The 14,703-nt window shown below is 45.7% G+C and overlaps 1 protein-coding gene across 1 annotated transcript in view; it reads right to left on the minus strand.

Annotated features, from left to right (window-relative positions):
* Positions 1–415: 415 nt before the first annotated feature.
* The window catches only part of LOC100451245 (melanopsin), a 122,658-nt gene continuing 108,370 nt past the window's right edge, over positions 416–14,703 (minus strand). The window contains exons 25-26 of the mRNA XM_063727587.1: positions 9,448–9,563; positions 416–2,786 (exon numbers count right to left, since the gene is read on the minus strand). Coding sequence (XP_063583657.1) covers positions 2,697–2,786; positions 9,448–9,563 — 206 coding nt within the window. The 3' untranslated portion in view covers positions 416–2,696. The remainder of the gene's footprint in view (positions 2,787–9,447; positions 9,564–14,703) is intronic.

Consider the following 14,703-nt stretch of genomic DNA (forward strand, 5'->3'; position numbering starts at 1 on the left):
AGATTCCTGCCTCAGCCTCCCAAGCAGCTGGAACTACAGGTGCCTGCCACCACACCCGGCTAATTTTGTGTATTTTTAGTAGAGATGGGGTTTCACCATATTGGCCAGGCTGGTTTCAAACTCCTGACCTCAGGTGATCCACCTGCCTTGGCCTCCCAAAGTGCTGGGATAACAGGCGTGAGCCACTGCGCCTGGCCTATAAATGTTAAATTAATGTCAACAATGAGGAGACAAGAAATGTAGCTCCAAAGTGTGCTCCCCACCATGGATTATGAAAAATTTTGTTTAGTGTTGTAGGACATCCACAATGTAAACTTGAGCTAGACACAGCCTTACTCCTGACACTACACCAGACTCACAGACACTAAGTGAACCACACTCAAAACTACCTTCTTTTCCTGCTACCTTTTAAGTGTTGTTTTTTTTTTTGTTTTTTTTTTGCTAGTTTTGTCTTTTTGGCAAATAGGAGTCCCTCAGAATCTACACGTGCTCTGAAATGTAGAAAAATTGATTCAATAAAGGACGGTGGTGAAACTGTCCTTTGAGATATTTTACTTTTCTTCTTAATGATCATACACTTTTTAATGATCGTGTGTGTGTGTGTGTATGTGTGTGTGTAAAACCTTTAAAAAAAGATTTTGGAAACTGAATTCTGGGAACATTTTTTTTTTTCTTTCCTCAAGACCAGTCCCTGATAATTGAATAGATAGTTTTTGGAGAAAACGACTTAGAGCCTGTCAGTACAGTCAGCAACCTCCTTGTCCCTGCATATTTGAACTTTCCAAAAATAACAGAATGCTCCAAGGTACTTGTCTGCAACTCCTGACAAATCTCCAGGCAGTCCCAGCAGATTTTACTCTGCCTGCTGCTTTGTATTCACCTCCTCACAGATCCAAAGGTAGGAAGGGCCCTGTGGCAGGAGCACATCCATGTCCCTCCCTGGTGCTCCCTGGGGGAGACTGGTGGCTTTGTGCTTGGAAAAAATAGGGGCTTCCTGCAGCTAGGGACACAGCTAGCTGCTTCCTTCTCCCTCATGGAGAAGAGACACTCAGGTAAGATGGAAGTCCCCCGGAAGTCTCAGTCCTTAGAAGAAAAGAGTTCTAATACATTCCCATAAAACATTTCAAACGTGCAAAGAGAAAAATCCAAAACAGGAGTGAGGACAGAATAGAGTGAGTTGGAAGAGAGCCTAAATATCGTGCTCAAGTGAGAAACATCCACACAAACTGCCTGCTTCAATGCCATGTTTTCGACGAGCATATTAACAGGGCTTCCTAAAAAGGAAAGCGACTACACTGCTTCCAACCACAGAATCTAAGCTGCCTTGTTTATCACCAAATAGCTTTAAGATGCTTACCTAACTCAAACTATCGCTACTATAAAGTAGTTTGAAGGCCCCTCTACTTCAATAAATACTTAAATAATAGCTAGATCAACTCAGCTCATACATTTTCAAAATATTGGCCAAAACAACAAATGCATATATATCAGTGCATCTGTTCCTTCCAGCAGTTAACACAATTGTACAAACTCAGTGTGCTGCATTTAAAGGAACATTTGAAAAGGATGATGCAGACCTGAAGGTGGGAGGTCCTGCCTCCTCGTGTGTTCTTACTGAGGGTGGCAGAAAGTAAGTTTCCTCTTCCCCACCCAGAGTTTGGGCATGTGAGCCTATTCTGCCATCCTGTTTCAGACACTGTCTCTCTGTCTCTCTTCTGTTCCATAGGCCACCAAGCCTATTTGAGATGGAGGGTACTGGGGGAGACGTCATAAGTGAGCAGTCACAGGTTGGGGTGAAATTCATGCACACGACTGGACACTCATGCTAACGAACCCTTAAAGCTAAACAAAGGCCAAAGACAACCCAAAGCCTTAAAAAAATCTCTCACACACCACAGAGCAAAACTGGAAAAACCCAATTCTACTTTCCCATCACAATTCAAAAAGGAGCTAAGCCTTCTGGGGATGTTGGATGTTTCAGACTGAGAGAGGGTGGCTGACAGGGCCATCTTTTCTCAGCTGTCTGCAACCTGAGCCAGAGCCCTTCCTGGAGCCCTGGCAATTGCCCAGTGGCTCCCAGAAGACATCTCTTTGGACGTCCGGGCTCCCATTAGAAGGTTTTAAGTTTGTTCAAGGTCTGAAGTCTGATGCGCAGTGGTAGCTCCATGACGCTAGTAATGGAATAACACTTCCTTTTTTGGTGAGGAAAGCCCAATGGGTCTTAGCTAACAAGCTCTCAGCTATGACTCTAAAAATACCCTGCAGCGAGTGCTGTTTGGCACTTCAATTTGTTTGCCAGGGGAGCGCTTAAGAACTCCGCAGAATGCTTCAGATTCTCCACAGCTGCTCTGAGCTCTGTCCTCCTCTGGTGACCACAGCAAGTGTATCGCTTTGGGAAAGCTGCTTGTTGCTTTTCACTTTTGAGTTCTTGGAATTCTGCTCTAAATGTCTGAAGTACAATTCCAGTCTTGGATTAATAACTAGCTTGGTTTTGAGTCTTCATTTGGCTCCTAGTCTGAACTATGCAAATACACAATCTGTGTACAGAAGAAAAAACCTAAAATTATACTTCCAAAGGGCTCAGTCGCTTCCTCTCTCTCCCCATTCCCCTCAGAAGAAACATCAGCCTCCCAAATCCTTTGTTGCCAGCAGCAGGAGCAGCTCCGGTCCTCGTCAGCACAGGCGGCCTTGGCCGCCTACAAGTTGATGGTGTGTGCATGCTTCTTGCACAGGGGTCTGTCCTTCTTGGAGTAGAACGGCTGCCCCTCCAGATTCACATGGCAGACCTGGAGCAGAGAACAGACCTGCATGAGACCCACGTGGCGCAGGACATGAGCAGATTTCAATCACTTTTTTAAGAAAACACCCTGGCCAGGTGCGGTGGCTCAGTCCTGTAATCCCAGCACTTTGGGAGGCCAAGGCCGGCAGATCACTTGAGGTCAGGAGTCCGAGACCAGCCTGGCCAACATGGCGAAACTCCATCTCTACTAAAAATACAAAAATTAGCCAGGGGCATGTTGGCATGCGCCTGTAATCCCAGCTACTCGGGAGGTTGAGGCAGAAGAATCTCTTGAACCCGGGAGACGGAGGTTGCAGTGAGCTGTGATTGTGCCACTGCACTCCAGCCTGGGCAACATAACAAGACTCTGTCTAAAGCAAACAAACAAACAAACAGCCTTGCCCCATGCATTCTAGAGAAAAGGCAACAGCCTATTTCTCCCACTATGAATTCTTAACGATGGAAGCAGAGTACATGAGTTGGACTATATAAAAACTAAGATTCCTGAAGAACAGAATAAAATCAAATGAAATTAATTAAATTTAACGGAATAGGGAAAATATACACTCTGAAGCTGACCAATTCATGCTATTCAAAATGTATAAAGAGTCAATACAAGTTCACAAGTCAATATACCACAGAGAGGATTCACATCTAAAGAAAATCATTAGTAAACTAACAAACACATCAGAGAAGATTGTACTCACTAATAATTAAAGAAAAAGCAAATTAAAACTCCCCTGACTCCAGGCGCAGTAGCTGATGCCTGTAATCCCTACACTTTGGAAGGCCAAGGCAGGAGGATCGTTTGAGGCCAGGTGTTTGAGACCAGCCTGGGCAACATAGTGAGCCTCTGTCTCTACCAAAAAAAAAAAAAAGAAAAGAAAATTAGTTTAAAAAGTTACAAGAAAAACTGCCCTGAGATACCACTAGACACATATTAATCTAGCAAGACAAATAAAACAAAAAAACCTCAATGGGCTGTCACCTTTAACCTAACATGCCTGTAGCCAAAAAGCTTAAAAAAAACCCAAAGTATTCAATCAAAAATCAGCAATGCCAAAAAGGAACAAGGCCTACTCGTGCACTGCTAGAGACACGTGAGTGAGCTCAGTGTTCCATAGGGAATCTGGCCATGTTGAACAAGAACCATTGAGATGTGACTACTCTGTAACCCAGTAATGCCACGCTAGAGAATTTTATCCTGCAGAAGCAACTCTGCAGAACAAGAAAACAACCTGTGCTCAACTAGAAACTGAAAACTACTAAAATTTCTCTCAATAGGGAGATGATTCAGTAAATTTTCATGGTGTATTTTTCTAATGGAATGCCACCATTTAAAAAGAGAGATGGGCCAGGCATGGTGGCTCATGCCTGTAATCCCAGCACTTTGGGAGGCTGAGGCAGGAGGACCATGAGATCAGGAGTTTGAGATCAGCCTGACCAACATGGTGAAACCTTGTCTCTACTAAAAATACAAAAATTAGCCAGGTGTGGTGGTGCGCACTGGTAATCCCAGCTACTCAGGAGGCTGAGGCAGGAGAATCACTTGAACCTGGGAGACGGAGGTTTCGGTGAGCTGAGATCGCGCCACTGTACCCCAGCCTGGGCGACAGAGCGAGACTCCATCTCAAAAAAAAAAAAAAAAAAAAAAAAAAAAAAAAAAAAAAAAAAAAGGTAGATATGGAAAAGTATGCAGAGAAATATACAAAAAAACAAAACAGGTGAAATTCTTTTTTTTTTCTTTTTTTTTTTTTTCTTTTTGAGACGGAGTCTCACTCTGTCACCCAGGCTGAAGTGCAGTGGCGCGATCTCAGCTCACTGCAACCTCTGCCTCCCGGGTTCAAGCAATTCTCCTGTCTCCGCCTCCCTAGTAGCTGGGATTACAGGCACCCACCACCATACCCAGCTAATTTTTTTTGTAGTTTAGTAGAGACAGGGTTCACCATGTTGGCCAGGCTGGTCTCAAACTCCTGACCTCAAGCAATCCACCTGCCTTGGCCTCCCAAAGTGCTGGGATTACAGGTGTGAGCCACCACGCCCAGCCCAAGAGATGAAATTCTATATCCCCATGATGACAACATATAGTCTGAGGCTGGAGGCATCCCAGAAAGAAGAGAACTAGTTAATATTTGTGGGGGCTACCGTGGACCAAGCAGGATGCCACACACTCTATATACAGCAGCTCATTTAATTCTCATGAAAACCTTATAAGGTAGGTATGCCTTTCTCCCACTTCACAGCTGAAAAAACTGGGGCTCAGAGGGCCCATAAGTCTTCCTTAAGTCACAGACCTAGTAAGTTGTAGGCTGGGAATCTCTGTCCATGTCTGTAAGACTCCAGTTCTATGCTAATTTTTCCCGTACCCCATAGAAGAAAGGGGCTGTGTTTACTTGAAATTGATCTGGGTTCATGGGTTTGTACAGACGTAGTCCTCTGAGTTTGCTGGACTACTAGTATGTAAGCTGGGCCCTGGGTTGGCAATATGCCAGTAGGTCAGAGTCTGCCAGGAAGTCACATTGGCTGGCATGGGTCCCAGCCTAGGAGAGGGCAGTGAAGATCCCTGCTGGGGGGCAGAATTGGGAGCCATCTCCAGGACACTGACATCAGGAGGAGTGCACATGGAGTCTCCACATACAGGTATCCCCCATGGAGACAGAGAAATCACCCCCGAGTTGAGCTTGGGGCAATATGCATGTATTCAGTCCAAGAGAGTTGGAAAGGAAAAGGGCACCACGCTGGCCCCATGTGCAAGGCTCTGATGGTCCAGTTGGGGACATTATACCTAGGATCACACAGGGCTTCCAATGGGTCCTGGGAGCCAATGAGCTGCAAAAGTGTTTGAAAACATCCCAGATGGATGCAGTGATGCTGAGTATAATCAGGCTCGTGTGGAGGCCTCAAGCTGCTGGTGACAATTTAAAGACTACGCAAAAAGATGGACACCCAAGATCTAACTGGTGAGAATGGGCTTTAGGGAAGACAGAAAGGCATCTCTGGAATGAGTCAGCCTGTCAATGACTGCAGCTGTGGCTGGGAGACCATACCTGGACTGGGACAATGCTGGTTGCTTGTGAGAACTTCGGGATGAGTCAGGCTGGGGAGAGAAGGTGTCCAGGGACTGAAGACCAACAAATGAGAAAGGGACAGAACCTCAAAGATGGCTCATAGGTGAGATGGGGCTGAGGGTGGGAACCCTCATAGGGAGTTGTGCCCAGTGTCTTCTTGGTGCAAGGTGGCTTCATGGTGGAGGAGGCCTTCTGCCTACCCAGCACAGGGGGCAACAGGGATGGTCCAACCCCCAGGCTCTGTGGCTGGGTGACATCAGGGCCTGGCTATAAAAGGGTGGCGACCATGGACAGTGCTGACTGCAAGTCCCAGCAGAGTTAGGGTAATAAACTAGGCCAGCTGCAGCAGCCCCTAGGTCTGCCTACAAAAGTTATATCACCGCCCATCCCCACCTGATACCCACACCAGTGGGGAAGGGCAAGACTTAGAGCAAAAGAGGGATGGGTAAGACATTTTTCCTCCACTAAGGTCGGACCCTTTCCATTGGAACTCAAGTGTCGACGCCAGACAGAAGCTTAACTTTCACCCTGACCCACACTGCACTTCTCAGGCTCCCAGCCTTTACTTTATATGCTTTGGACTTGAGGGATACTGTCCTGTTCTACTTTTGAATTGCTCACATCTGTTGCTTTGTTCACCTCTCAAGATTCTAGATTCTGTCAGGGTAGAGACTTGTTCTGGAACACTCTTGTACTGCCCAAATGCCAGGAATATTTGGTAAACTGAGTTAGTCTAAAGAATGTGCTATCCTGAGAGCTCACTGGTGAGAAAACAGCACATCAGCTGGGAGAGCTACTCCAGATCTTTCTCTTACTAATTTTTTGGAAGTTACATGAAAATACATGCTCATCAAAAGTGATTTGGAAATATGAAGTGACAGAAAGAGGACCAAAAAAAAAAAAAAATCCCTCAAGTCCCTCAAAGTTTTCCAATCAAAAGATTTCTTCCCAATGTTAAGACCATGTTCCGGCTGGGTGTGGTGGCTCACACCTGTGTAATCCCAGCACTTTGGGAGGCTGAGGTGGGTGGCTCATGAGGTCAGGAGTTCAAGACAAGACCAGCCTGGCCAAGATGGTGAAACCCTGTCTCTACTAAAAATACAAAAATTAGCCAGGCGTGGTGGCGGGCGCCTATAATCCCAGCTACTCAGGAGGCTGAGGCAGAGAATTGCTTGAACCTGGGAGGCGGAGGTTGCAGTGAGCCAATATCACACCACTGCACCCCAGCCTGGCGACAGAGCAAGACTTTGTCTCAAAAAAAAAAAAAAAAAAAGAACCATGTTCCACTTTGCTATATGTTGACAGAGCAGTGAGTATCATGCAGGCTGGTTTGGAGGGAGAACGAACGATCTCCATGTTGATCCTCCAAAGGGCAGTGCTATGGGCCTCTCACAGGCTGGACTTCACTCTCTGGAACTTATTTGTAATATCAGCCTTAGCCACCCCAAGCTTTACGGCTTCTTCTGGTCTCTCTCTTGGACTTTTGCTGTTGTGACTCAGCTGAAATTGCGAGGCTTGCAGAAGCAGACCCACACTCGCCTTTGCCACGATTCCCTCTGCATGTGACACAGACCTCTCATCAGCCTGCCCATGGAAAACAGGCCTTCTGTGCCACTGTCTTCCTGGACCTTCCCCAAGTCTCTTGGATCTTTCCAGAAGCTGGGTAACCAGACGTGCAGGCAGTGCCTCAGGACTAGACAAGCCATGGCTTGAATGTAAGGTTCAGAGAGCCCTGTGCTGTGCCTGACACAGGGGAGCTATGACTCTGTAGGGGACAACCCCAAAGCCAGTATACTTACATCATTGTCTCTTTTTGGACGGGATGTGTTTAAAACACCCTAAAAGACAACTAGAGAATCTGTTCAAAGAGCTAGAAAATCAGAGTGTTAAGGGGTTGAATTGTATTCCACAAAATTCACATGCCAGAAGGCAGAGTTTGCAGTGAGCCGAGATCGCACCATTGCACCCCAGCCTGGGCAACAAGAGTGAAACTCCATCTCAAAAAAAAAAGGAGACCCACACAGAGACAGACACACTCAGAGGAGAATGTCATGTGAAGACACACACAGAGCGGAGACAGGTTTGTGACAATGGAGGCAGGGACTGGAGTTACACAGCTGCAAGCCAAGAAATGCCAAGGATTGCTAGCAACCGCTAGTAGCTCGGAGAGAGACTATGGCCTCCTGTCAGCACCTTGATTTAGGACTTCTGGCCTCCTGAACTGTGAAAGCATTCATTTCTGTTGTTTGAGCCATCAGTTTGCAGTAATTCGTCAAGACAGCCCTAGCAAACCAACACACAGAGTGAATACAGTGCGTCCCACAGATGGTGGGGTAGGGAAACGAAGTGTGGAACCAAAAGTATATGGCCGTAAACTTTATGACTAGGGTCATCCTATGTCAGAAGTCTATAAAAATTATTCAAGTAAAAACTGTACAGATATTTCATACATTTCCAAAATTTACCTTGAGACACTCTGGTTAAAAAAAAATAGTAGAGGTGTCTTAATTTTCCCAAATCAGCCAGGCGTGGTGGCTCATGCCTGTATTCCCACAACTTTGGGAGGCTGAGGTGGGTGAATCACCTGAGGTCAGGAGTTTGAGACCAGTCTGGCCAACATGGTGAAATCCCCTCTACTAAAAATACACAAAATTAGCCAGGCATGGTGGCATGTGCCTGTAGTCCCAGCTACTCGGGAGGCTGAAGCAGAAGAATCGCTTGAACCCAGGAGGCGGAGGTTGCAATGAACCGAGATCATGCCACTGTACTCCAGCCTGGGAAACAAGAGCAGAAACTCTATCTCAAAAAAAAAAAAAAAAAAAAAAAATTCTCAAATCAAGATTAGGCAATGACAGATTGACATTAGGGGGCTTTCTCAGGGATGACTGTTTCCTACCTCTCCTTCAGAGTCTAAATGTCTGTAGGCTCACCATCATATGCCCACCCCAACCCAAAACCCTCAGAAGGAAAATGCCAGTCTCATACTAAAAGTGACCCGGCTGTTCAGCAGAAATAAGTAGCACACAGTTAATAGTTAATCCAGGGCTTATCTCCTGGCAGCTATATATCAGGAAAGGACCACTTAGGAAAATAAAATGGTACTCAGTCTTGCTTTCCAAAGGTTCTACCAAGAGAAACACTATCTCAGCTTTTCATCTTTTCATAGGATTAGTCAGCTCCAATCTAGTGTTTGGGGTAACAATTCGGAGGGGAAAACCTTCAAGTCACTCCATCGTATCTGAAGTGACATATAACCATGGGAAGCCAACTGCCCCTCTCAAAGCCAAGCATCATCTGCTGCTTTTGCCCACTGACAACACTGCTGGTGAGACAAGCCGCTGGTTTGCCAAACCCTGGGACACTCTGTTGTCCTTAATGAAATGGAAAGTAACAAAGCCACATTGGTTTATAAATAATTATTAGGAAAAAAACTTAGTTCGACTGTGATGTATCAAGGCATCATGGTGTTTGCCAGCTTTTAAAAATGATCAGGGTGTCAGAAAGCTAGCGTGGCAAGGTATGTAGAGGTTGGTCATCTGGCTCCCACTTCCTCCCTCCTGCCTCTTCTCAGAAAGCCAGAGCCCCAAGCTAGAGACATACTGCGCAAATGAAGCAGGTGTCGTGCCAAGTGTGGCCCAGGGCTTCGATAAACTTGTCGCCAGCCTCCACGGGGAAATCGCAGCCATGGCACTTGGTGCTGAACAGATTGATGTAGTCTGAAATGAAAAGCAGAGTGAAAACCACGCACCCAGGGGGGCAGAGGGGACCCAAAGCCAACACAAACCCCAAATCAGTGGGCAGGAGCAGGGGGTGAAATCTAATTGGTTGGTTGTCATCTCACAGATGAAATACTCAGTTACATGACTGATAGTTTTCCATTTTCCAATCATTGCATTGATGTTGTTCGGACCCAGGCTTAGACACCATCTTGTGCTGGTTTGATTTGCAAACACTTTCTGGAATTGTCATCAACCTTTTGCAGGGAGATTGTCTCCTCTGCTTCTGTCACCCCAATAGACCAAACAGATCAAGCCCCAAAGAGAAAACAATCCATATTTCCAAACATCTATGCTTAGTTTGGAAGAATGAGGGTCCAACGTATTTAAGAGTTATAGAATTTTCTTTGCTTGGCCATTCTTGTGCCATGGGGCATTTGTGTTGACAACAAGTTTTTACTACTATAAACAGTATTTGAACTACTTTATTGGGGCATGTCCTCCTCCTCCTCCTTCCCTACCCCCAACCAAGGAGATAATGCTATTAAATATTATCGATATGATGCTTTGCAATTTACCAAGCATTTTCACATGGATGGTGTTATTTACAAGTATCTCAATGTCAGGGACTACATCTTAGCTTTCTTTGCACTCCCAGCACAATGCCTGACACACAGTCAATATCCAAAACATATATAGGGAATGAACGCATTAACCAATCAATCAGTTCATCAATGAATGAAACTGATCGTCACAAAATCCCTCAGAAGTTGAACTATTATTATCTTTTTGTTTTGTTTTGTGGATGAGAAAATTGAGACTCAAAGAGGTGAAGGGCCCAGCCAGCATCCCACAGCTGAGGCACAGTGGGTCAGGTTCTGTGCTCCTTCACCAGGGCAGCTGTCCTCTCTAGGCCCAAAGGGGCTACAGTTCTACTACACTGGCTGTAGAACATCTCTAGATTATTCTAGAAAAGCTCCATCCCGTTTACAAAGCTTTCACCCCTCCTGAGAAGTGTACGCATTCCTCCATAACTCTTCCACAGTTGGCTTTTTCTTAAGTGATTTCCTGTTCTTCTTGTGGATAGTATGTCCATTCATCATCTTAGACCACATCTTACTGAGTGCCAGTGTGCCATGGGGGTTACAAAATTGGACTCTGAATAAAGGAAGAGCTGGGTTCAAATCCCAACTCTATTAAGAAACGTTCAAACCTGGGGCAAGTGGTGTAACTTCTCAAGGCCTCAACCTTCTCATCTGTATAATGGGAATAATTATTGTACTGAACTCATGGGGTTTTGAGTGGATTAGATAAGATAATGTAAGTGAAGTATTTGGCACAAACACTCAAAAATGTTGGCTCTTATTTTGAAAGTCTTCATAACTGATGCAAAGAGGGAAAGGAACAATGATTTGAGTGCCATTGTGCCTCCTGTTTAATCCTCATGACACCTCTGTGAAGAGATAATATTCCCTATTTATTTATTTTATTTATTTATTTTTATTTTTTATTTTTTTTCAACGGAGTCTCACTCTGTCACCAGGTTGGAGTGCAGTGGCATGATCTTGGCTCACTGCAACCTCCGCCTCCCGGGTTCAAGCAATTCTTCTGCCTCAGCCTCCCAAGTAGCTGGGAGGACAGGCACGCACCACCACACTCAGCTATTTTTTTTTTTTTTTAGTAGAGATGGGGCTCACCATGTTGGCCAGGATGGTCTCGATCTCTTGACCCTGTGATCTGCCCGCCTCGGCCTCCTAAAGTTCTGGGATTACAGGCGTGAGCCACCACGCCCAGCCTATTTATTTTTTGAGGCAGACTCTCACTCTGTCACCCAGGTGGAGTGCAGTGGCACAATCTCAGCTCACTGCAACCTCTGCCCCCCAGGGTTCAAGCAGTTCTCCCACCTCAGCCTCCCAAGTAGCTGGGATTGCAGGCATGTGCCACCACGCCTGGCTAATTTTTGTATTTTCAGTAGAGACGGAGTTTCACCATTTTGGCCAGGCTGGTCTTGAACTCCTGACCTCAAGTGATCCACCCGCCTCGGCCTCCCAAAGTGCTGGGATTACAGGCATGAGCCACCACGCCCAGCCTAGTATTCCCATTTTAAAGGGGAGGAAACTGACTGGAGAGGTTCCATCACAGAAGTCATAAGGAGTAGCCCCAGTCCTGATGGACTCCAACATTCAGCCTCCTTCTATGGCTTTACGCTGTCTCCAGCTCCTTATCAGCCTGGCATTGAGCTTTGATCAGTTACACTTATCTCTTGCATGTGTTTTCCAATATATAGCTTCCCCTTTTGTGCTTAATTGTAGTTTGTCATACAAATGCTCTTATGTATCCCAGTCCATCAATCTTCTCTGATGGAACACTTAATTTCTTTAGTAGGCAGAAATGCATTGCCTTGCCAGAGTAAGAAAACATCATTCTGCTTCCTTTAGAAAGTTACGGCCCAGGTTGCAGTTCACTCTGTGCTCTGCAAGAACTTACTACTATCTGGTATGGGCTGACCCATCTCCACCTGAGGACAAGCCCTGCACCCACTTACGACTTCTTTCTCATCACTCCCAGGTGGTCTCATGGTGCCCTGGACTTTCTCTTACACCTCCATGCCCCTGTGCAAACCAGGCCCTGGGCTTGAAAAACCATCCCCACTTTCTGTACCTGAGAGAATCTCTGCAATCCTTTGTGCTAGGCTATCCTTCAGGGAAGTCTTCATGCCCTACATACCCCAACCAAGAGTGATGAGATGGCCTTGCTGAAGGCTTTCCCTGGGCTTCCCTCCTCCATTTATCCATGCATCCTATCCATTCATCCATCATCTCCTTTTTTTTTAGATTGAGTCTTGCTCTGTCACACAGGGTGGAGTGCAATGATGTGGTCACAGTTCACTGCAACCTCAACTTCCCGGGCTCAAACTATCCTCCCACCTCAGGCTCCTGAGCATCTGGGACCACAGGTGTGCACCACCATGGTCAGCTACTTTAATTTTTTTTTTGTTTTGGAGACGGGGTCTCCCTATATTGTCCAAGCTGGTCTTGAACTCCTGGGCTCAAGGGGTCCTCCTGCCTTGGCCTCCTAAAGTACTATGATTACAGGCGTGAGCACCAAGCTTGGCTGTGTTCCATATTTAAATAAATATAAAAATTAAATTAAATGGTTCAAACAACCTAATTAAATAGTGATTCCTTCTCTTACTGGCTTTTCACAGATTAAGCTATTAAAATGGCTTGAATTGGCCAGGTGTGGTGGCTCACGCCTGTAATCCCAGCACTTTGGGAGGCCGAGGCAGGTAGATCACGAGGTCAGGAGTTCAAGACCAGCCTGGCCAAGATGGTGAAACCCCATCTCTACTAATAATACAAAAATTAGCCAGGCATGTTGGTGGGAGCCTGTAATCCCAGCTACTTGGGAGGCTGAGACAGAGAATTGCTTGAACCCAGAAGGCGGAGGTTGCAGTGAGTCAAGATAGCACGACACTGTACTCCAGCCTGGGCGACAGAGCGAGACTCTGTCTCAAAAAAAAAAAGACCTCACGCCTGTAATCCCAGCACTTTGGGAGGCCGAGGTGGGCGGATCACGAGGTCAGGAGATCGAGACCATCCTGGCTAACATGGTGAAACCCCATCTCTACTAAAAATACAAAAAATTAGCTGGGTGCAGTGGTGGGCGCCTGTAGTCCCAGCTACTTGGGAGGCTGAGGCAGGAGAATGGCATGAACCCCAGAGGTGGAGCTTGCAGTGAGCCAAGATCGCGCCACTGCACTCCAGCCTGGGCGACAGAGCGAGACTCCGTCTCAAAAACAAAACAAAACAAAACAAAACAAAGGCTTGAATTTACTTCTAGAATGTCTTGTCTTGCCCACGGATTCATTTTTCTGTTTTAAATTCGATTCCATATGATTTGGAGAATTGTCACTTTGTTTTAAAATTTGGTAGCACAGGTCTGATACTAACACTTTTTTTTTTAAGTTGGTATTTTTCTTCACTTATTTCTGCAAAAGGAGAACATTGCTGGTACCGAACAAAGTCTGTGCATGGGCCTTTTCCACAAGGAGTATAATCTAGCTCCTCATATATTTATTCCTTCCTTTATTTCTCCCTTTAAGTCTTTCTAATTTTCTTTGACTCTCTCTTGTCCCAAGCTGAATTACTACCCTCACATTTAATGGATTTTATTGCTATTGTAAAAGGATTTCCATCCATCAAATTGTGGGTGCTCTGTGTTGAAAAGGGGCTTGGTACTTTTCTAGAGCAATGGTTCCCAAACATCAGAAGCACTTGGAGGGTTTGTTGAAACACAGGGTGCCAGGCTCCCCTCCAGAGTTTCTGATTCACCAGATCTGGGGTGGGGCCTGAAGATGTGCATTTCTAACAAGTTCTTAGGTGATGTTGCTGCTGGTGTTGGGACCACACTTTGAGAAACACTTCTGATTCCCACACCTAACTGAAACACCTGGGTAGGGTGGGGCGCCCTACGAAATGCTGCTTCTGTGGCACTGAGGTAGGTCTGAAGAAATCTATTTTCTCTCTAGTTTGTTAAGTTCCCTAGATGACCATGATGCCAGGTTTGGGAACTGCTCAGGTGCAGGTTCATCTGTGAAGGGCTGACCCTCCTACCTCTCTTCTTTATATGCGGATGTCAGCTTATCTTTGCAGCCAGTTGAAGCATTTTTCAGCCTAGACCCTATCATTCTGGCTCAATCTGCAGATTTGACAGGACTCCCTTCTGTGTCTTCTTCCAAATTGTTGAGTAAAATGACGGGACGTAAAAATGAAGTTTCACCTCATACCCATTAAGATAGCTACTATTTTTTAAAAAACAGAAAATAACAAGTGTTTGCAAGGCTGCAGAGAAATTGGAACCTTTATTCTCTGTTAATGGGTTTGTAACACAGTGCAGCCGTTATAGAAAACAGTATGAGGTTCCTTACGAAATCAAAAATAGAACAAAATCAAAAACAGGCACGGTGGCTCATGCCTGTAATCCCAGCACTTTGGGAGGCCAAGGCAGGAGGATTGCTTGAGCCCTGGATTTCAAGACCAGCCTAGGCAACATAGCAAGACCTCATCTCTACAAAAAATTAAGAAAATTAGCTAGGCATGGTGGCGGATGTCTAAAGTTCCAGCTACAGGCTGAGGGT

This window comes from Pongo abelii, chromosome 8, assembly GCF_028885655.2.
Source record: "Pongo abelii isolate AG06213 chromosome 8, NHGRI_mPonAbe1-v2.0_pri, whole genome shotgun sequence".
In the NCBI taxonomy this organism is placed as follows: Eukaryota; Metazoa; Chordata; class Mammalia; order Primates; family Hominidae; genus Pongo; species Pongo abelii.